This window comes from Papio anubis, chromosome 13 (genome assembly GCF_008728515.1).
Source record: "Papio anubis isolate 15944 chromosome 13, Panubis1.0, whole genome shotgun sequence".
In the NCBI taxonomy this organism is placed as follows: domain Eukaryota; kingdom Metazoa; phylum Chordata; class Mammalia; order Primates; family Cercopithecidae; genus Papio; species Papio anubis.
The window spans coordinates 62,526,076-62,548,837 of record NC_044988.1 but is presented as its reverse complement, the minus strand read 5'-3'; the positions used below and the strand labels follow the sequence as shown (position 1 = coordinate 62,548,837).

The window sequence follows — 22,762 nt, the reverse complement described above, 5'->3', positions numbered from 1 at the left end:
TACAGAAACTTTAGGTCCTCATAAACCAGCACTTGGCAAGGTCATATGTCCTGAGCCATGTCACACTTGTAGTTGATTCAGCAGTGCCTCTCTGACACTACTCACCCCAGATAGCTCTGTACAGGTTTCTCTGCATATCTCAAGACCCAGCTCATGCCACTACCCTCTTCTAGGAACTCCTACCTCACAAGTGGCACAAAGGGTCTGAGCTGATATACTTGGTCCCTGGGTAGAACCTGCTTCATGCTTTCATTCTGGACTTGTTTTTGAGAAGGCCTATCTCTGAGCACAAGACAGGGCATTGAAGAGAGCCCAGGAAGGGTCTGCAGCAGAAAGCAGACAAGGGCAGGTTGGAGCCTTCTTTGGTGGAGACAGAAAAGTTGTACCAGCTCAGAGAGTGACAGACTCCCATTAAAGGCCTCAGAGATCATCTGGTTTTAGCCCTTACTCAAAGGCTGAGGAAGGCACCAAGGCCCAAAGAGGGGAGAGACATGCTTATATACATGGAGAACAAGGCAGAACTGAGACTCCTATTTCCAGACCCTCCCCATAGCCCAGACCAATGAGAAAGCAGGAAGCTTAACGTCAGGAAAACGTGACTCATCTTGAACCAAAAGGAAGCTTGCCATAGTATGAAATTCCTTAAATCCCCAAGAAGAGGTGCTTGGCAGGCTGACAGAAGAGCAAAGAGTTTGGGACTGACAGGAAAGGCCCAGAGGGTTTAGGGCAGGTGGCAGGAGTGAGCCAGCTGAATGGGCAGCCCTCCCAGGTGAAGCCAGGGGGCCAGCCCCATGGTTCCCAAGGATTCGATGTCTCAGAAACAGCAGTGTCAGGTAGCGGTTAAAAGGATGGGTTCTAGAGCCACACAGACCTGCACTCCTATCCCATCCCACCAAAATTAGAACTCAGTGGCAACCTCTGGCAAGTTACTTAGCTTCTCTGAGTCTTAGAGTCCTCTTGGTAAGTGGGGGCAGATGGTGGCATCTGCCTCATCAGGTCATTGTGATGGTGAAATGTGATAATACATGTTAGTGTTTAACCCAGCTCCCAGTGGTGATGGTGTCAGAGGAAACATGCAGAGTAGTGCAGCGGAGGGTTATGAAGTCAATTCTGGGGAACTGACCTTTGAGGACCTTTTGCCACACCTGAAAGAGACTCCAACTTTACCTTAGAAAACTGATCAAGGAGGACATTAATTGGAGTCTTGCAGTCACAGACCTCAGAGTTCACCTGGTTCCAGCTATGCTGTCTATTCTCTGACCCAGAGCAGGAATCCTCTCCCCTTAGCAGCTTCCTGGCAAGTGTGACTCTCCCCAGGTCAGGCAGTGTTTTCTGTGGCCAGATAGCCAGCCAGTTAGCTGATACTACCCCTTGCATCTTCTACCTATGGGACCCAACTCTGTCCTCTGGCCACAAGGAATTGGATGCTTGGTGATAGCTCCTTTGAGGTAGGAGAACACAGCCACATGCCCTCAAGTCAGCACTTCCTCGGGTGACTCCTCCCAGCTCCATCAGTTATGACATGGCATATCAATAACAACAGCTGCCATTTATTGATCAGTAGCACAAAAGTGTTATGTTAGGGGCTGCCCTTGTATTATCTTGGGTTCTCATTAAAATCTTGCAAAGCAAGTATCATTAGGGTATCTTTACAGATGAAGAAACTGAGGTTTCAGAAAAACTGAGCTAAAAAATGGCAAAGCCAAGATATAAATCCAGGTCTGTAGGCTCCAGGGTCCATGCTCTCAGACCCACACAGCCAGCCAGTGCCTCCCCAGCCTGACCACTCCTCTCCTGGCCCTGGGAGATGTAGGTTTCCAGTTGTGTTCTGAGGAGATTGTTGTGGGCTGTCACCTCCCTTGTCCCAGCTACTATGCTACTGGAGCAGTCACATATCTGTGTTGGTTCTGACTGAACTTGCAGCCTGTGAGCTCTTTCCTCCTTTCCTACCTAATCATTCAGATCAGACAAATGTGCATTGATTTCTGTGAGTTCACCCAAATCATTAATGAGACAGAGAGCTGAGGTCCACCAAGGAGGCCCTTCCTATAGGATATCATGAAGTTTTTATCTTTTCTCCCCTCCAGCACATTTGAATTTTCTATCCACATAATCAGACCCCGTTCTTTGAGGAAGCGGTGTCATTCTTCTCAAGTACTGGGCCTCGGCAATGGGGAAGGTGACTGCCTCTCCCACTGTGTTGCACAGACAGCCTGGCCCAGTACTTGGGATTTCTAATTATTGCCTTGGGGAGAGGGTGCACACCAAGGCATTCACTGGGTGGGGCTGGGGAGGGTGTCCTGCCTCCCATGTGGACTTGGTCCAGAGGGCTGGAATCTGCTTGTACCATAGTCTTCTAAGTCAGCTAAGCTGGAAGAGTCCAGTGTGATGGAGAGGGATGGTCCCTCATCCCTGAGGATGTTAGATACCAACTCTGGCAAGGCTTAGAACACAGGTCAGATTCTAGTCTCAGCCACAGGGACTTTTCTTCTGGTTTCTAGGTCCTGGTGATTATAGTTGAGGGTTCTGCAACCATGGGTCCCAGCACAGACCTCATAACCCTGATGGATCTTCATGTGAACCTTGACCTAGGCCAGTGGCCCCTGTGAAGCCTCTAACCTCTAGAGAATGGATCAGGGGAAGCCAAGGGTCTGCACAAAGTAGCAGGGCAGGGGCTCCATCTTTCACCTCAGAGTTCCAGTACCCAGCACGACCGCGATCACTAGGTACTTGGTCAGTGGTCAGTGATTGAATAAAACAGCATTGGGACAGCTCCTATAAAGCCAAGGCAGGGGACCCTCAAACTTCCCCTAAAATGTGACATGATCAGGATAATGAAACAGAATTAAGCAAGAGTGGACACACCTTAGGCATAGGAAGCAGCACTTCCTTTAACTGGTCCAGCTTCAATTCTGGAGTGGAGCAGAACCACTTCCCCCAGAGCAGCCATGAGAACTCTCCGAGGTGCTGAAACCAGTCCCCAGATTCCTGTGGACATTGTCCCTCCCATGCCACTGCAAGTCAAACCCATCCTGATCCACAATGGGACTCTGGTTCCTGATCCAGATTTCTCTCTGTTAAACGGACAAATGTGGCTCTTCAGTGTCTCCCTGTGGCGACCCTCCCTTCAGTGACTCCCTATAGTTTCATCACTGTGACTCCCATGATGATCCCCAAACCTGTGCTGGCTAGACCCATAGTGAGCCCCCCAACCATGACATTTATAATGACTTCTACATGGCTCTTCGTGGAAAATCTAGCCCAGGGTGGCCAAATCCATTGGCCTAGCATTGGTGGTACCTATGATCATCTCTGATCTGGCTCCTGGCCCTGAAGATTCACCTACAGTATAGGACACAAGTAAACCCAAGTACTGAAAGTGAAAAAACATCTCACTTTCCCAAATCCTATAAGCCCTTGCCCAGGGAAGTGGTGCTTTATCCTCACATCCCACCCCCACCCTGAGCAGACTCCCCAGCCCTTCCAGAAGGCATATAGTGCTTTCAATAAGGAACATGTCTTCTGTTACCCTCTAGCTCAATAATTCTGAAATACTGCTAGCCTCCAGATCTATCTTACTGTGGGGAGGCATGGAACGCTAGAGGCAGTTGTAGCTCTCCTCACATCTTCCCCTAAGGAAAGAACGATTTATACCTCAACAGTAGCCCCTGATTTAAGTATCTGTGAACCCCTCCCAGACAGCCAAACCCTCATTCAGAAATTCTGTGGCAGAGCTGTAGGAACTAACACCAAACCTGAGACTCCATAGATGTCAGCTTCCTCATGGCCATCTTCCCTGACTTTTTAGCCACTGGAGTCTTTGTCTTCTCTTTCTCTTTGGTCTTTTCCTGCTTCTCAAGTTCCTCTACGTAGGCATCATAGATCTCCCACTAGGCAAGGGTGAGATGAGAAGGACAATTATAAGGTGAAATCTTTACCCAGACAGCTCTTTTCAGCCTTCAAGACTTAAGGAGTTGGTCATGTTAACCCTGGCCACAAGCATCTTCTACTTGGCCCATTGGAATTATGTATTCAATACTTATCTTCCCTACTAACAATCAGCTCTGGAACAAGAATGAAAGAGTTCTAAGGACATCTCTGGGCTGGGCTTATATACCCTGAAACCCAGAGGCTGGGTCTTCAGCTACATATCAACATTGTTCTAGCATGCAGCCCCCAGCAGGTAGAACAAATGGGCAAACATCAGGCTAGTTCCCATTTTTGTTGGTGATTTAAAAGACTCTGAACTAGAACATTGAAAAAAAAATAGGCCAGGCACAGTGGCTTACATCTGTAATGCCAGCACTTTGGGAGGCTGAGGCAAGTGGATAGCTTGAGCCCGGAAGTTCAAGACCAGCCTGGGAAACATGGCGAAACTCCATCTCTACAAAAAATACAAAAATACACCAGGTGTGGTGGCATGTGCCTGTGGTCCCAGCTACTCAGGAGGCTGAGGTGGGAGGATCGCTTGAGCCCAGGAGGCAGAAATTGCAGTGAGCCAAGACCGTGCCACTGCACTCCAGCCTGGGTGACAGAGCAAGGCCTTGTCTCAAATATATATTTTATGTATATATCTTCATCTCCCTGCCCCTACCCCTGGACGTGGCATAAACATACTGGCTCAGGCTGGCTGTCTATGGCACTGACCAAACCTCAGCATTAAAAGGAGGTAAGCAAAAGGTAAAGGAACATTTGATAAATAGATCTGACAGGAAGAGAAGCCCAAGGATAGTAGCAGAGGAAGCAGCAAGGATCTAGGGCTGGGCAAATGCCCCTGATCACACCGTGTGCTCCCTAGAGCTGGGCAGTCACTGCCACCTGGAGGTCAGATAAGCAAACCTTACATTTAATAACTCCCCCACAGTCTCCTATTCCACATTGCAAAGTACTCCAATCTTTGTTATCTCATTCAGACCCTCCAACAACTCTGTGAGGCAGCTTGTCATCCTCTCTTTACAGAGAAAGAAACTGAGGCAGTAAAAGTGACATGGTTTGCTCAGGATCTTAAAGTATGAACAGAAAATGTGAGGTCTGAGATCAGGTCTCCTGGCACCATATCCTGTTCAAATAAGTGTGGCCATCCAGGAGGACTTGAAGGGGGGCTGCAGGAACACTGCAGGCTGCTGGGAGGGCAGGGTCAGAGTGCTAACACTTTGGAGTCAGTCACAGAGTCACAGAGTGCCACAGGTTCCAGAGAGTCCATGGAAACAAATGTTCTCCCCTGGCCATGGAAGAAGCTCCATCCAGAAGCCATGCCTATTTCCAGCTTGGACAACCTTGCCCTTGAGTCATGTGGCTGGCCCACAGCTCACTGGATAGGGACCTACTGTCTCATGTGCCTGGTGTTCAGAGCCTGGATGCTCAGGACAGTGAGCAGAGGGACAGGTAGATGAGGAGGGCAGACTGCCAGAGGAGCCCCTGACCCAGTGTTGCCTTTGCTGCTAAATGAGGAAAGGATACATAGAGGTGGGTGGTAAGGGGTTTCAGGCTGGCCCAGGGTCTTACCTGATTGGCTGTGGCTGAAAAGTTTGTCCTGGGAGGAGGTTCCATCTGGCATTCTCGATCCTAAAGAACAAGACAACAGGAGACCCACAGAAAGCCCTCAACTCCTTCTCACTTATTCTAACAGTATATCTTTGAGAGAAGCATTTTGATTGGGGCTGATGGAGGTGTGGGACACAGAGCTGGGCAAGTAAAGAGGGGCTTGGGTGAAGAAGTGAATGATGCATTCAAAGCCCATATTGTGTCCATTCTGGCCTCCTTCAGAAGAAGTATAAGCTAGAAAGCAGGGGCAGGGAAGCCTGACTGTGCCCATTTTAACCAAAGCACAGTCCAAGTGGGGGATGAACAGATCTGCAGGATGCCAGGCCAGGGCATAGAGGTCAGCCCCTGGCAGGCCATCAGACTAACACCCCTTGCCCTGAGAAGGCCTCTCTAATACGAGAGTCTCTGGCTCCATCAGGGGAATGTGCCCCCTTCCCATTGTGTATCACCCAGATTACCAAATGTCAGCATAGGGACCACACAGGGTGACGAGGCACTGTCAAAAACTCACCCTGTAGACCTCGCCCTCCATCTGTAGATTCATTTCTATAGAACTTGCCCTTACGTGTGAGTCTCTCACCTGAAACCCTGAGAGGCTCCCTCAGCCTGGTTCTCAGGAGCCTCTCTTATGAGTCAGGGAACTTTCTGGCCTTTGCCAGCTGGTCTATCACAGAGATCATCAACTTCAGTTGAACTGGCTCCTAGGCCTCCTGTTCCCTGAACACACTGTGGCCTCCCCTCCCAAGTCCTAATTTCTACCCCTCTACAAAGCCCAGATCCAGTTGAAGTCTCCCAGTGGAGTTTTGGGAGCCCTAGCCTCCATGTTATTCTCTCTAAACTCCTGCCTGGATAGCTTACAGAAACCTGAACGCATGCTCTCAGCTCTCCTTGGGGAGATAAACTGTGGCATCTGTTGTCCGGTCACCCCTGCCCGGCTGAGGTCTGCTTGGGCCAGGGTCAGGCCTGCTTCTTCCCTGCCAGGCACAGTGAAGAGCTGCAAAGGGGCTAGGGTGGGGATTGCTCTACCCGGAGAGGGTTGTTGAAGGTCTGTGAGGCCCTCTCACTGAAGTTGAACTGGTTAGTGAGCTTTCGCTCCTTGGGCTGCTTAGGAGTCATCAATTCTTCTTCAGTCACTTTTTCAGCTGCCTGAAAATAAAGATCCAGTGGATCAGGACCCAGCTGTGAGAAGGAGGTGGTAGAAAACTGGGAGATGGGGCAAGTCCTGTTCTGCGATAGGAAAGAGGTAGGAGAGTGTGACGCTGCCAGACACATTGGCACCTGCAGCCTCTCTTCTCACCTTTGGTCTCCCTCCTCCTTTCCCAAGTTACCCATGAAGCCTCCATCCACAACTTGAGCTGGAAGAAGAGGGACGCAGAGCGATATTATACTGTACCCCAGCTGCAGGCACATCTGTTTGACTGCCAGACTCAGTTTCTAACTCCTTGGGCTCTTCATCTTCTTCGAGGTTTTCTGTTTCTGAAATCACCTTGGCAGACTCCTGAGAACCTTGGTAGGATACTGCCAATGAGTTCAAAGTCTAAGCCTGCTCTCCCAATCCGTGGCAGGGAGGGCCTTCTTGGTTTCTGCTTTTCAGACACTACCTGTCCCTGGGGTTGTTCTTGGCCTGAGTGTCATGGGTTAGCTCCCTGACCTATTCAGGACAGCTGACTATTGGGCTTTTTTTTTTTTTTTTTTTTTGGAGATGGAGTCTTGCTGTGTCACCTGGAGTGCTGGAGTGCAGTGGTGGCACAATCTCAGCTCACTGCAACCTCTGCCTCCCAGGTTCAAGTAATTCCCCTGCTTCAGCCTCCCAAGTAGCTGGGACTACAGGCACGTGCCACCACACCTGGCTAATTTTTTGTATTTTTAGTAGAAATGGGGTTTCACTGTGTTAGCCAGGATGGTCTTGATTTCCTGACCTCATGATCCGCCCGCCTCCCAAAGTGCTGGGATTACAGGCAAGAACTACTGTGCTCGGCCTGGACTTTATGTTAATAGAGGCTCTGCGAAGTACTGGCTTAGAGGTATACTCCCTAGAGTGACCAGAATAAGGGGAACAGGCTCAGGGCTGTAGCTTCAGGATAGCCCAGAGTCCTACCTGCCACCAACTCATCACGGTAATGCTGCCGCCGTCCTTCATCTGAGTCTTTGGGGATCAGGTTCCCAACCTGGGTGTAGTGAACTGCCAGTTGGTTCACAAAGCCAATAAGCTTATATGTGCCTTCCTAAGAAGAGAGGGGCTGAGTCAGACTGGGGGTCCTTAAAAGAGCTGGAGTCAAAATATAGTCTGCTTTCATTCTCTAAGATCAAAGACAGTCCATCTTTGTTAAAGGGAAATGTAACTCACCAAATCCTCGGTTAATCTGAAGTTTTCACTGCATTTCAGTTTAAAGAAGAAAAGGAAGAGAAGGCAAATGAAATACAATCTTTTTTAAAGTTATCATCAAGGATTTATTTTAAAATACCTTGCCTTTCCAACCTCAAGTGGCTCCAGATTTGCCTGTCACCGGCTTATATGTCTTGTCTCCTACTTCCATGCCAAGGGTTTCTAGTTCACTTGCCATACCACATACCGTGGGCAGATATAGCCATCAAACACACCTGGCATAGCCCTCTCTTACTGTACTTAGTGGATTCTAAGCCTGGATAGATCCTCAGAGACAACCCCAATCCCCTCGTTCCATGCAAGAGGACCATGGAATTCCAGAAAAGATATGGGTTGGCATTTGTCCGGGTCACACAGCAAATGAGAAGCAGGATTAGGCTTACAGCCCAGGTCATTTTGTTCATCCATTCTTGAAATAATTTTTGAACAGCTTCAATGTGCCAAGTATTTTCCAGGTGCCTGGGATATAAAGCTGAGAAAAAGTAGACACAATCCCTTATTTCACAGAGCTTATAGTCTGGTTCCTTCAGATAGCCTCCTCATTGATCAGCACCCTTGTAACCACTAAAATTGACTTGGAGACCGGAGATCTCTTCCTTCTTTTAAAACAGAACTGCAAACGCTTTTCAAGCCATATAGAAACTATGTTTGTATGGCACACTATGGTAAACTCACAGTAGAGGAAACCAGTTCATGGGGTCCAGCTGCACAGATCTCCCTGCCCCTGGAGGGCTGGAAGGGTCGCCATCACCCAAGTTGGGAATCTCTGTATTTAAAAGTCACCACAGAGCCCTTCCTCTTTCAGTAACTCAGATGTATGGGAAGATGAGACAGTGCCGTGGTTAAGAGCATGGTCTTTGGAGGCAGGCAGAATTGGGTTTGAATCTTTATCCTGCTTCTTATTATCTTCATGACTTTGGGCTTAACCACTCTAAGCCCTAAGTTCTTCATCTATAAAAGAAGGCTAATACTATCTAATTTGCATGATAATTGTAAGTATTAAAAATAATAAAAACAACCTATTAACAGTGTCTGATACATAATAAATGCTCAATATTAATGTTCAATAAAAGAGTAACTATTTTCATGATGAAGATTCCCAAGGGAATAAATTACCCTTACAGTTTTATTTGAGATTTCACCTTCATCCTGTCCCCAGTAGTTGACTGGGATCTTCCTCTTCAGTTTAGGAATGAAATCCAGACTCCATTGCTTCTGTGAGGGGAGGGAAGGCATGCCTAGATCAGAACCATCTGCCTTTCTACTCCACCACATCAAAGGAAAGTAGCAGCTTTGGGGACCTAAAGCTATTTCAGGACCAATGAGACGGAAACCAGCTCTGTGGAAAGATGCCACCAGTCATGGGAGGCTGTTGGAAGGTTGGGTACGGTGAGCTTTCCCAGGAGACTTGGGCTCCCAAATGAAGAGCAAGAGGAGTATGTTGAAATTGACAAGGCAATGCCAATCCTTTGCCTGTAGTGTGCTTCCCATGGCCAGCACGCTGAATCCTACAGAGATCCTCTTTCAGATGTCAGAAGGACAGGAGCCCATAGAGTGCACTGTGCTCCAGCGTAACATCAGGGAGGATAAGGCAGCTTCCCTCTGACCTTTTCGGGCTGCCCAAAGGAAGCCATTTGCAAAACTCACCAGTGGCACCTTTCAAGAAACATTTCTGGGGCCGGGCGCGGTGGCTCACGCCTGTAATCCCAGCACTTTGGGAGGCCGAGGCGGGCGGATCACGAGGTTAGGAGATCGAGACCATCCTGGCTAACACGGTGAAATCCCGTCTCCACCAAAAATACAAAAAATTAGCCGGGCGTGGTGGCGGGCGCTTGTAGTCCCAGCTACTCGCCGGGCTGAGGCAGGAGAATGGCGAATGGCGTGAACCCGGGAGGCGGAGCTTGCAGTGAGCCGAGATCCAGCCACTGCACTCCAGCCTGGGTGACAGAGCCACATTCCGTCTCAAAAAAAAAAAAAAAGAAAGAAAAAAGAAACGTTTCTGGATTTGTGTAGGGGTTGACTACACAATCTTAAATAAGAAGCAGTGTATTCAAGGAATCTTTCACAAACACTCGCACACAAATGTTCATAGCAGCATTAGTCATAATAGCCAAAACACAAACAATTCAAATGAATATCAACTGATGAATGGATAAATAGAATGTAGTATATTCATACAAGTGAATATTATTTGGCAATAAAAAGAAAAGAAGTAGCGACACATGCTACAACATGAATTGAAAACATCATGCTAAATGAGACGAGCCAGTCACAAAAGACCACATGCTGTATAATTCCACTTATATGAAATGTCCAGAATAGGCAAATCTATAGAAACAGAAAATAGTTTAATGGTTGCCAAGGGCTGGAAGGGATGGAAGACTGAGGGGGAACAGCTAAGTGGTTTGGGGTTTCTTTGGAGGGAAGTGAAAATGTTCTAAAATTGTGGTGGTCATTGTACAACCTGTAAATATACTAAAAGCCACTGAATTGTACACTTTCAGTGGGTGAATTGTATAGCATGTAAATTAAATCTTCATAAAATTTTCAAAAAAACAAAAAAAGAAACTGCTTGTCTGCAGGAAAGAGGACAGGGGAGAGAGGGAGGTTTCATTTTGACTGTGTTTTCATTGCTTTTTGAATCTTTTGAAATTTGTACCATAGGTTTCTATTATATTTTCAAAATATTATACATATATATTTTAAATTATTTTAAAGAAACAGTGTAATGTTGCTTTGGAGTCAGACAAACTAGTTGAAATCTTGCTTTGAATTCTGGTTATGTGACTTTTGTAATTTGTTTATCTAATTTAATCTACGTTTTCATAAAATTAGAATATTAATAGTCCTTATACCAAAGAAATGGGAGGATTATATGAGATATTCTATGTAAAAAACCTAACATAGGACCTGACACTGGCACACAGTAAGCATGCAACAAATGGGTCTCAGAATAACGAAATAGGAAACATATGCACCCCTTCCACTGCAGCGCAAATGTACTCGGAAATTCTCTTCAGTTCATACCCACAGGCGCTGACCTTGCTATGAGTGAAAACAGTATTGTCCCCTATATAGGCATACCAATATGTGTCTACCAAGTCAGAACTTACCCACCCACGCCATGTGTACTAAAGGAGGGCCCTGATGAGGTCACGGGCCTGTCTGGCTGTGATGTCAAGAAATGCTGAGACTGGAGCCTGCTAGAGGTTCTCCAATGGGGCTGGGGGTGGGGAGGGGAGAAGACCAGCTCCTTTTGTCTAGAGGGAAATTGTACTTCATCCAGGTGCCTGGCTAGAGGAAAACTCAGCTTTTGAAGACTCGATAGTTTATGTTAGGAAAAAATGTGTTACATATATCAGAAAAGCATTTTTCTAACCAAATTATTCATTTCAAGATTCCTGAAAAGACTGACTCTGCAGGACACTTAAGACCACAATTAGCAAGACTGCAAGGGAGATTCATAAAGAAATTTCAAAAACTTCTAGAAAACTCCATGTGAAATCTCAGGATTCTAGCCAAGGACCTCAGTTTAAAAGTGCTCTCCTCTAGAATTACTGAGAGGCTTTTGCAATGTAGCAAGTCACTGTCACTCCAAGGAGATGGGTATAGATGTCCCTGCCCAGGAGGGGATGACTTACTTTGAAGCTGTACCTGACAATGTTCTGGGGTGCGTGTGGGTTGTTGGCTGTCAAAATCCGAGTGAACTCCTCCTTTAACTCCTGAGGGAGAGAGATACCAAGAGAGTCATACATGAAGGCCCCCCAACCCTATCTGAGGCTTAGGAGGATCCCCCAGAGTATCAGCAGACATCTCACACCCAGGTTCTGGGCAAGCTCCTAATCATGTACTAAGGAAGAACACATCTCTGAAACTGGAAGAGGTACAAGGAGCAAGGACAAGAGGCTACTCACTCACCGCATCAGTCAACTCCAGCTGGTCAGGGGGTCTAACTGTGGCTTTGGATTGGGCCCATTCATCTGTGCCTTCTCCCACTTCAGTCCCTGAATCTTCATCCTAGACAAAAACCTCACATGAGGCTTGGGAGTGTCTGCTCTGCTTGGACAAGCATGCAGGAAGCCCCTTCATTCACAAACACTCCCAGAAGCCAAGCTATGCCCCTTGTACGTAGAATACAAAATGTACAACATACAACTCATGAAAGAGTCCAAAAGAACTGCTCAGGCCAGAGTTCTCATTGCCTGGAAGATCCTGGCCACCTCTGCCCTGAGGGTCAGGCTTAGTTGGAACTCGGAATGTTGTGGCAGGCCTTTGGCCCTAGTAGTGGGACCAGAAAAACTGGTTCCTCCCTACTGCCTTCTGTAAAGCCCAGAAGCTAATGTCTAGGACCAACAGCCAAAGGCAGGGCTTTATGCAAAGTGGTTTAGACATCAAGAAAGGATGACAAGCTGTTACTTCAGCTCTAATTTATATTTTATGTTCCCAACTGCCACCTTAAGGTTACTCAGTACTCTCTTTTTTTTTTTTTTTTTTTTTTGAGACAGAGTCTCGCTCTGCCGCCCAGGCTGGAGTGCAGTGGCCAGATCTCAGCTCACTGCAAGCTCCGCCTCCCGGGTTCACGCCATTCTCCTGCCTCAGCCTCCCCAGTAGCTGGGACTACAGGCGCCCGCCACCTCGCCCGGCTAGTTTTTTTTTTTTTTTTTGTATTTTTAGTAGAGACAGGGTTTCACTGCATTAGCCAGGATGGTCTCGATCTCCTGACCTCGTGATCCGCCCGTCTCGGCCTCCCAAAGTGCTGGGATTATAGGCTTGAGCCACCACGCCCGGCCACTCAGTACTCTCTGTACTTAGTTACTTCAAGCCTCAGAGTCCCATTAGGTCCTTGGAGCAAAAAAATCAATGTTTCCTTTTTTGGCTGAGCGTGGTTTGCCTTTCCCTGGCAGACACTTAAACATCTTGCCAAAGTGGCCCATGACATATTTTTTTAAATGTTTACCCTCACTAACAATCAAAGTTATACAAAATAAAACATGCATTTTTTTTTTTCACTATAAAACTGGCAAACTATAAAACAACCAAAAGTAATATCCAGCATTCATGAGGCTGTGGGAAAATGAGCACTCACAAATTAGTATAACCTTTCTAAATATCAACTGGAAACTATTTATCAAAGCCTAATAACTGTTTATACTCTTTGACCCAAATTCGTACATGTAGGAATTTATATTAAGGAATATGCCCAAAGATTTCGGTGCACTGATGTTTGTTAGAGGATTGATAACAACAGTGAAAAAGGAAACATTTATTTTTATTTTTATTTTTATTTATTTATTTATGTGAGATGGAGTCTTGCTGTGTCACCCAAGCTGGAGTGCAGTGGCACAATCTCGGCTCACCATAACCTCCACCTCCTGGGTTCAAGCAATTCTCTTGCCTCGGCCTCCCAAGTAGCTGGGACTACAGGCATGCACCACCATGCCTAGCTAATTTTTGTATTTTAGTAGAGACAGGGTTTCACCATGTTGGCCAGGCTGCTCTCGAACTCCTGACCTCAAGTGATCCGCCTGCCTCGGCCTCCCAAAGTGCTGGGATTACAGGCATGAGCTACCACGCCCAACCAAAAAAGGAAACATTTAAATGTCCAGCAATGAGGCATGGTTGAACAAATTATGGTACAATCTTTTTTTTTTTTTTTTTTTTTTTGAGACGGAGTCTCGCTGTGTCTCCCAGGCTGGAGTGCGGTGGCGTGATCTCGGCTCACTGCAAGCTCCGCCTCCTGGGTTCACGCCATTCTCCCGCCTCAGCCTCCGAGTAGCTGGGACTACAGGCGCCCGCCACCACGCCCGGCTAATTTTTTGTATTTTTAGTAGAGACGGGGTTTCACCGTGTTAGCCAGGATGGTCTCGATCTCCTGACCTCGTGATCCGCCCGTCTCGGCCTCCCAAAGTGCTGGGATTACAGGCTTGAGCCACCGCGCCCGGCCTATGGTACAATCTTAAGGAACATATGGTAAAATATTATGCAGTAATTTCAAATGATGCTATAAAAATATATTTATTAGCAATGGAAGGCACTCTAAATATTTTATGTGAAAAACATGTTATAAAATATATATAGTTTGGTTCCACTTAAAAATAAATATATCTCTCTTATTTCTCCAAAGAAAAATAATCAATAAATAAATACATGTAATTTTATATATGCATAAAAATATCTGAGAGGATGTAACATCACATGTTAACTAAAGTTGTTATAGGATGGTAGGTTTAAGGGTGATTTTAACATTCTTCTTTTAGTTCATTTGCAGTTTCTAAAAACATATAGATAATATTTTCAACAAAAAAAAACACTATTAGTATCTTGCTGGGAGACCATGGTAATCTCTGCACTTACTCTCTTCCTGGTTCCTCTGCCTATGCTGATGCTCTAAATGAAGAACAGAAAACAGAAGGTAAGTCATAAGCGAATTGACATGGAAATATCATAAACAGTATTTCAGGGAGGCTCCTGCCCAGGGATCCCACAGTCAAAGGACGTTGAACCTTCCCAAGTTTCAGAAACAGTTTCAAAGGCAACATACTCTTATTCGCCCAGCCAGAGAGGTCCTATATCTGAGGCAACCCGGTTTTAGCATCAGTGGGACTGACCCGTGAAGAGCACGACCAAGTAACTTAGCACTGGGAATTTCTTATTTGCAACTAGTTCAACAGATTTTTTTTTTTTTTTTTAAGACTGAGTCTAGCTCTGTCGCCCAGGCTGGAGTGCAGTGGCCGGATCTCAGCTCACTGCAAGCTCCGCCTCCCGGGTTTACGCCATTCTCCTGCCTCAGCCTCCCGAGTAGCTGGGACCACAGGCGCCCGCCACTTCGCCCGGCTAGTTTTTTGTATTTTTTAGTAGAGACGGGGTTTCACCGTGTTAGCCAGGATGGTCTCGATCTCCTGACCTCGTGATCCGCCCGTCTCGGCCTCCCAAAGTGCTGGGATTACAGGCTTGAGCCACCGCGCCCGGCCTCAACAGATATTTTTAAAGCATATTCTAAGTGTTCATCTCTGTACCAGGCAATAAAGGTATTTCAAAAACAGGTTATATTCATAAACACTTTTGAGGATAAATATATGCTTTTCATGAGCAGACACTTTATTTGCTTTGTACACTGCTGCACAAAGCCCCAGCATCTAGAACATTGCTCAGAACATAGTAGGTGTTCGAAATACTTACTGAATAGATAAATGAATGCCATCAAAACCCATTAGTCATCATAACCCTGGGAAAAGTGCTTTTCCTCTGTAATCTTCAGTTTCCTTATCAGTAAAATGCATAGGATTGGACACGATAACCTTCTGTTCTAACATGCTTAAATTTTATGTTCCAAAGAGCAACATGCTCAAATCAATTTGATAAACATTAGTGGAGCATCTAATTGTGTGTCAGGCACTAACCCAAGCAGTGGGAGAAAGAAAGATGAGGTCCCTGCCCCAGTTTGCTCAAGGTCCCTGGAGGACAGATGAGTGTGATCAGTGCTCATCACTCACCCACTCACTCACCCACCCACTCACCCACTAGCTCACTCACCCACTCGCCCACTCACCCACTCGCTCACTCACCCACTTGCCCACTCACCCACCTGCCCAGTCACCCACCAGCCCACTCACTCCGCCCACTCACTCACTCGCCCACCCACTCACTCACCCACTCACTCACCCACTCACTCACTCACCTACTCACCCACTCCACCCACTCACTCACTCACTCATGCACCCACCCAGTCCACTCCATTCCACCCTCCACCCACCACCACCCTTCCACTCCATTCCACCACCCTCCACCCTCCTCCTTCCCTCCACCCTCCACCACCCTCCACCCTCCTTCCACCCTCCTCCTCACCCTCCACTCTCTCACCCTTTCCCTCCGCCCACCACCCTCCGATCATCCGCGCCACCACTCTGCCCACTAACCCACTCACTCACCCACTCATCCTCACTCGTCCATCCTCATCCGCCCACTCACCCATCATCACTCACCCACTCACCCACTCACCCACTCACTCACCCTCTTATTCAGCACACGTTCCTTTGAAAGTCAGCTCTGTGCCAGCAACAGAGATATGTGTGCACAGGGCATGGTGGAAGTGCGTGGGGCACCTACCCAGTCCGGGATACACAGGAAAGGCTTCCAGAGGTGACCAGATGGAGTTTTGCTCTTGTTGGCCAGGCTGGAGTCAATGGTGTAATCTCAACTCACTGCAACCTCTGCCTCCCAGGTCCAAGGATTCTGCTGCCTCAGCCTCCCAAGTAGCTAGGATTACAGGTGCCTGCCACCACGCCAAGCTAGTTTTTTGTATTTTTTAAATTTTTTAAAATTTGTTGTTATTATTATTATTATTATTATTATGAGACAGAGTTTCACTCTTTCGCCTAGGCTGGAGTGCAGTGGCGCGATCTCGGGTCACTGCAACCTCTGCCTTCTGGTTTCAAGCGATTCTCCTGCCTCAGCCTCCCGAGTAGCTGGGATTACAGGCGTCCGCCACCACACCCGGCTAATTTTTGAATTTTTAGCAGAGACGGGGGTTTCACTAGGTTGGCCAGGCTGGTCTTGAACTCCTGACCTCAGTTGATCCACCTGCCTCGGACTCCCAAAGTGCTGGGATTACAGGCGTGAACCACCACGCCCAGTCAATTTATTTATTTTTGAGATAGTCTTACTCTGTTGCCGAGGCTGGAGTGCAGTGACACCATTTCAGCTCACTGCAACCTCCACCTCCCAGGTTCAAGCAATTCTCCTGTGTCAGCCTCCCAAGAAGCTGGGATTACAGGCGTGAGCCACTGCGCCCAGCCTATTTTTTGTATTTTTTTTTAGTAGAGACAGGGTTTCACCATGTCGGCCAGGCTGGTCTCAAACTCCTGACCTCAGGTGATCCACCCGCCTCAGCCTCCCAATGTGCTGGGATTACAGACATGAGCCACTGTACCTGGCCAGAGGTGACGATTTCTTAGCTGGTGTCAAAGGACAAGTATACATTGTCCAGGTGGAGAAAATGTTTTTCAATAGGAGAAAACATCATGTACAAAGTTGGCCAGGCGCGGTGACTCATGCCTATAATCCCAGCACTTTGGGAGGCTGAGGTGGGCAGCTCACCTGAGGTCCGGAGTTCAAGACCAGCCTGGCCAACATAGTGAAACCCTGTCTCTACTAAAAATACAAAAAAATTAGCCAGATATGGTGGCACATGCCTGTAATCTCAGCTATTCAGGAGGCTGAGGCAGGAGAATCGCTTGAACCCAGGAGGCAGAGGTTGCAGTGAGCCAAGATCACACCACTGGACTCCAGCCTGGGCGACAGAGTAAGACTCCATCTCAAAAAACAAAAACAAAAACAAAGAATGTTCCACCAAACAAACCAACAAAAATCCTACAGTATATATACAGAACAAATAGGTGTTTCAGATGATCAAGCATGAGGGGACTGGAGATGTGAGGGAGGGGCTCTTGGAAGGAGCAGGCCTAGTGCACTGCAGGAGGGTTCAATGCAGCAGAGGAGCCGAAGGGCACATTGGAAAGAAACCACTGCTTCCAGCTCTGTCAGCCTCACAGGTGTCAGGCTCACCACCTGTGTGATCTTGGGGGAGCCTCCGTTTCCCAAATGCAAAGGGAGGGAGTTAGACTAGATGGCCTCTTACAGCTCTTGCATGATAGGGTCTTTGGGAGAGGGTTGGAGGGTGGAAAGGAAGAAAGGAATTTCAGGGAAAGAGAAAAGCATGTCTCATCTTGGGCTGGGATTGCTGCTGGTAGAGCAGGCAGTAGGATTCAAATTTCTGTAAGGTTGCCAAGGTTTCCAACTATAGGAACACTTCTCTGAGGCTAAGTCACACGAGCCAGAGAGCTACTTTCCTTTGAAGAACCTCTGTTCCATAAGGTAATGGGATGGAAGCGTCACAACGTGTAACAACTTTCAGGCTCACAATAGAGCACAGGAGGGCCAATCCCAACCCAAACCACAAGCCTTAAATAGAAAACGAGATCTAGTTACCGCTGCCCCCTGTAAATATGTCTGTAAAACATTTATCTGGCAATAAAAGAACTGACAAGGCAGTTTGAGTGTAATTGCTTTTGGCAGTTGGAAATATTTCAATTAACACACTATAAAAGCCACACTATAATAAATGCAAAACAGGCCAATGAAATCAGCTACAGCCCTAACTTCCCAACCAAGGCAAAGGAGATAGAATGTCAGGCTGCCACTTTGGGCCCTTGGTCTTGCAGAATGAGAAGCCTGAGACAGACAAGCCTGAATTCCTGAAAGGCTTTTGATAGTTGCTCCCAGAAGCTATCAGGCTACAGAAGAAAGCTCAAACTCCTCCCTAGCCCTCAAAACTCTATTATCTGGCCCCAAGCCTCCATTCCAGCCTGCTCTCCCAGCAATCATGTGCTAGGACTCCGAGGTGCAGTCCAGCGAGTTTCTGAGCCTGGCCTGTGTTTTCCCACCTCTCCACCTTTGCTGTTACCATTCCTCTGCCAGGAATGCCATCTTCCCCTTCCCTCTCCCTGCTTCCACTATCTCTGCCTAACAAAACCCTATCCAACTAGCCTCTGCTAGTCCTTTATCTAACTTTTCCTTTTCCACCTTTTTCTTACCTCCCTCTACTCTTCCTTTCCTCACTTTAAGCAAGGCTACCCTCTACCTTCCATCACAAGTACTGAATGATCAAATGTAAATAGACACTCTGTTACAGTCTCTGGGTCTGGTCTACAGAAGGGAATAGTATTATGAAAAGATGCATCACACACTGCAGTACACATAGGAGGCACCTTGGTGTTCTTATGCTATTGACCAAAGAAGATCCTCTTCTCTTGGATAGGTCATTCTATTTGGCCAAGGGAAGATGTCTATGAAAGAGTGAGGCAGGGAGAGGAAACCCTCCCAGCCCACGGCAGACAATTTAGTCCTGCTGATCAATGGGATAACAGATGTCTCAGCCTGAACTCTTTCACAGCAGAGCATTTTTCCATTCTTTTTGTTGTAGGTTTCAGTGTGAGCACTGAGAGATTAGGAACTGAGTCTTATTCGTTTTTGGATCACTAACACAGAGGCTAGCACTTGGATGGAGGTCATCGCTCTTATAAAAGTCACCAATTACAACTCAGCTGCCTAGTGGTCACTTCTCGGTTCTCTTATAGTACCTGACATTGCTGAGGGCTCCCTCCCTCCTTCCTGAAACTTCTCTACCTTCTTTTCCATGTCACTGATCTCTCCAATGGCTCCTCAATATCCTTGACCTCTCCAGGGATATATGCTTGACCCTCTGGTCTTCCTATTGTACACCCTCCCCTTGGGTGCTCTTATCCCCACCTGCAACTTCATCTTCCATCTTATGATAAAGCTCAAATCTATTTATTATTATTATTTTTTCCCTGAGACAGGGTCTCATGGCCAGGCACTGTGGCTCACGCCTGTAATCCCAGCACTTGGGGAGGCTGAGAAGGGCGGATCACTTGAGGCCAGGAGTTTGAGACCAGCCTGGACAACATAGTGAAACCCTATCTCTACTAAAAATACAAAAACTAGCCGGGCATGGTGGTGCATGCCTGTAGTGCCAGCTACTCAGGAGGCTAAGGCAGGAGAATCACTTGAACCTGGGAGGCAGAGGTCACAGTAAGCTGAGACAAAAAAAAAAAAAAAGAGAGAGAGAGAGAGAGAGAGAGACAGGGTCTTGGTCTCCCCATATCTATTTCTGAAGCTTAGATTTCCCAGAACCTCATATTCAAATTGATGACAGAGTACTCAAACTTAGTATCTTTAAAACTGACTTCATTATGTTCTTAGCCACTTCCTCCAGGATTCCCCCCTCACTCAAGTGCACCACCATCCATTTAGTCACCCAGGTTGGAAACTGGAAACCATTAAAGATATTTGCCCTTTCTTCACCCTCTCACTAGCGTTATGTTTCAAAGCCTAACAATTCCATTTCTTTAATACCTTTCTTAAGTATCCTCTCCTTAATTCAGGCCCTTACTATCTTTTGCCTAACCATATTTGATCTCCCTGACTCCAGTTTCTCTCTACTCTAAAAATTATATCATTATAATTATTTTCAGCAACTGAGCACTTACTCTGGGCCAGTCATTTACTCAGCTATTTATGTACATTATTTCATTTAATCTTCACAACCACCCTATGGAGTATGAGCTACTTTACAAATGAGAAAACTGAGGTATAGAGACATCACGCAACTGACCCAAAGTTGACCAGGATTTGAACCTGAACTCTTAATCACTATCTACAAATGATCTTCCTAAAACAAAAATATGATTGTGTCATTCTCTTGATTTAAAGCCTCCAAGAGTTCAAGACCAGGCTGGGCAACAAAGCCACACCCTGTCTCCACATAAAAAAAAATTGTTTTAATTAGTTGGGTGTGGTGATGTGTGCCTGTAGTCCCAGCCACTTGGGAGGCTGAGGTAAGAGGACTGCTTGAGCTCAGGAGTCAAAGCTGCAGTGAGCTATGATTGTGCCACTACACTCCAATCTGGGCAACATAGCAAGACCCTGTCTCAAAATAAAATAAAATAAAATAATAAAATAAAATAAAATAAAATAAAGCCACCAAGAGCCCACCCTCTGCCATGAGATGAAGCCCAAGCCCCTGAACATGGTATCGACCTCATCTCCTACTTTTCCCCTTCTATAGCCATACTCGGTCACGTACAATTCTCCCTAAGCTTATGGAGGAAACAGCCATGTAAGCAGAGGGACTGAGCCTGTGTGCCCAGTGGTTAGATATGCCCCAAGCCTCACACAGGTGATAGTGGCTGATTCAGAAGAGAGCTGCCCAAATAAAATACCTCCTCTCTTTCTTTAGGTTCACAGGGTTTCTTCCATGGACCACCTGACTTCACTGCTCTAAGCTGAGCGTCCTTCTCCCTTCCCTCAATACTATCAACCATGATGTCTGGCCACCCTTCTGTCAGGCCAGCCTCTGCATGGGTCCCCTTACCTCATTCAAGATGCCACCTCTCTGGGCCTCTAACCCCCTTGTTCTTCTAGCACAGCTCTGGATGACGTCCTTGGCTCAGCACACTTTTGGATGATCTTTAAGTTAACACCTCTCCTAACTTGGTCCAGCCCTAAGGACTGTCTTTTTCCATAAGCAGCTTCCAGTGCAGCCCCACTCAGCCAGTCCTGGGACACTTGAGGAAGCCAAATGGGAGACAGGAAGTCCCAGAGAAGTCTGGAAAGCTGTGGAGAGGAGCTGAGAGAGAATGACGTGGTTGGAAAGAGACATTCTCATGTACAGCAGTGACACACCAAGGGCAGATGTTTGAAGTCTATCAACCTAGTACTATCTGCAGCGGGGTTAGGGGAGGGGAGAGGCAGAGACCAGTTGATTACCGTCACCATCTCTAACTGCAATCTAATGAGCATTCACTAATAGCTAGGCAGCTTGCTGGGCATTGTACGGTCATTATTCCCAATCTGCAAAGTAGGTAAAACTGTTACCCTTTTAAAGACAAGGGCACTGGGAATTGTTCAGATCAAATGACATGGTCAATGGAAGGATACACTGAAAACAAAAATTCTGTCAATGTAAGAGATAATTATTATTACCACCTACTGGTCATTTACCTGCATTTAGACCTGTTTTGGTTCATGACCCACTGAACAATGTAAGCGACCTATTTGTCCCTGAGCATATTTTAGGAATAAATAAGGAGATAAAAAATTCTTAAGTTGTTCTCTATCATACATATATAATATCTTAAAAATGAGTATGTGATCAGATGGAGCCATGGAACCCAAGTGTCGGCTTTAAAGTCAACCATAGCTGGGTTTGAGTCCCCACTCTGCTACCTGCTAACAGTTTTATGACCCCAGGCAAGTTAATTGTCTTCTTTGGTTTTTTTTTGGGGGGGTTGGGGACAGAGCCTCGCTCTGTCACCCAGACTGGAGTGCAGTGGTGCAATCTCGGCTCACTGCAAGCTCCGCCTCCTGGGTTCACGCCATTCTCCTGCCTCAGCCTCCCGAGTAGCTGGGACTACAGGCGCCCGCCACCACGCCCGGCTAACTTTTTGTATTTTTAGTAGAGACGGGGTTTCACCATGTTAGCCAGGGTGGTTTCGATCTCCTAACCTCGTGATCCGCCCGCCTCGGCCTCCCAAAGTGCTGGGATTACAGGCGTGAGCCACTGCGCCCGGCCTAATTGTCTTCTTTGAACCTCAGTATCCTCATTTTTAAAATGGGCATTATAATGACACCCTCAGACAATCATTGGCTTGTTATGAGGATTAATTGAGTCAACACACATAAGGTGCATAGTGTGGTGCACTTTATGTGCAACTGGCCTGAGCGTGTGCCCAATAAATGATGGCTGACAGCATTACATTCCCACTTATAGACACTGCTCTGCTCTCAGCCACATGGGATCTTATGGCCCTTTGCCTACTAGGAAGCACCTGCCTTAGGGGTGACTAGATTTCAGCAGCTCACATCTCCACTCAAGAGTTCAATGCTGAAACATGATTGTTCCTGGAAAGAGGGGCTCTTCGAGGCATGCAAACCCACAGATGCTGCATCCTCCTTCCTGGGGCCCAAGAGACTTCGTTTACCATCTCAGTTGTCTTGGTCCTTATTTTAAAACTCACTAACAGGTTTCCATTAAACTAAATTGAAACTAAATACCTCACCAGCTTGCAGTTTCCGTTTCTAAAAGGGTAAAAGCTCTTAGTCCCAAAGGAACAGCAGCAATTCACCAACAAATCTTCCTCCAGCTACACTGAATACATTTGAAATCTCTGAGCCTAGTGCAGTGTCTAAAACACACAGAAGGCACACAATAAGTGTTTGTAGCTGAAAAAAGTATTAAAACTTTGAATAGTG

General features: G+C 46.8%; 1 protein-coding gene across 4 annotated transcripts in view; it reads right to left on the bottom strand.

The window, feature by feature from the left end:
- Positions 1-22,762, bottom strand: part of DNAI1 (dynein axonemal intermediate chain 1) — a 65,761-nt gene that overhangs the window by 23,851 nt on the left and 19,148 nt on the right. For 2 of the 4 annotated variants that reach the window (XM_009188606.3, XM_017949782.2), the window contains exons 2-9: positions 14,285-14,317; positions 11,849-11,947; positions 11,572-11,652; positions 7,643-7,769; positions 6,938-7,062; positions 6,571-6,690; positions 5,506-5,565; positions 3,756-3,890 (exon numbers count right to left, since the gene is read on the bottom strand). In XM_009188606.3, the coding sequence (XP_009186870.2) occupies positions 3,756-3,890; positions 5,506-5,565; positions 6,571-6,690; positions 6,938-7,062; positions 7,643-7,769; positions 11,572-11,652; positions 11,849-11,947; positions 14,285-14,317 (780 nt within the window). The remainder of the gene's footprint in view (positions 1-3,755; positions 3,891-5,505; positions 5,566-6,570; positions 6,691-6,937; positions 7,063-7,642; positions 7,770-11,571; positions 11,653-11,848; positions 11,948-14,284; positions 14,318-22,762) is intronic. The other 2 variants (XM_003911572.4, XM_009188607.4) reach the window with 2 other exon arrangements.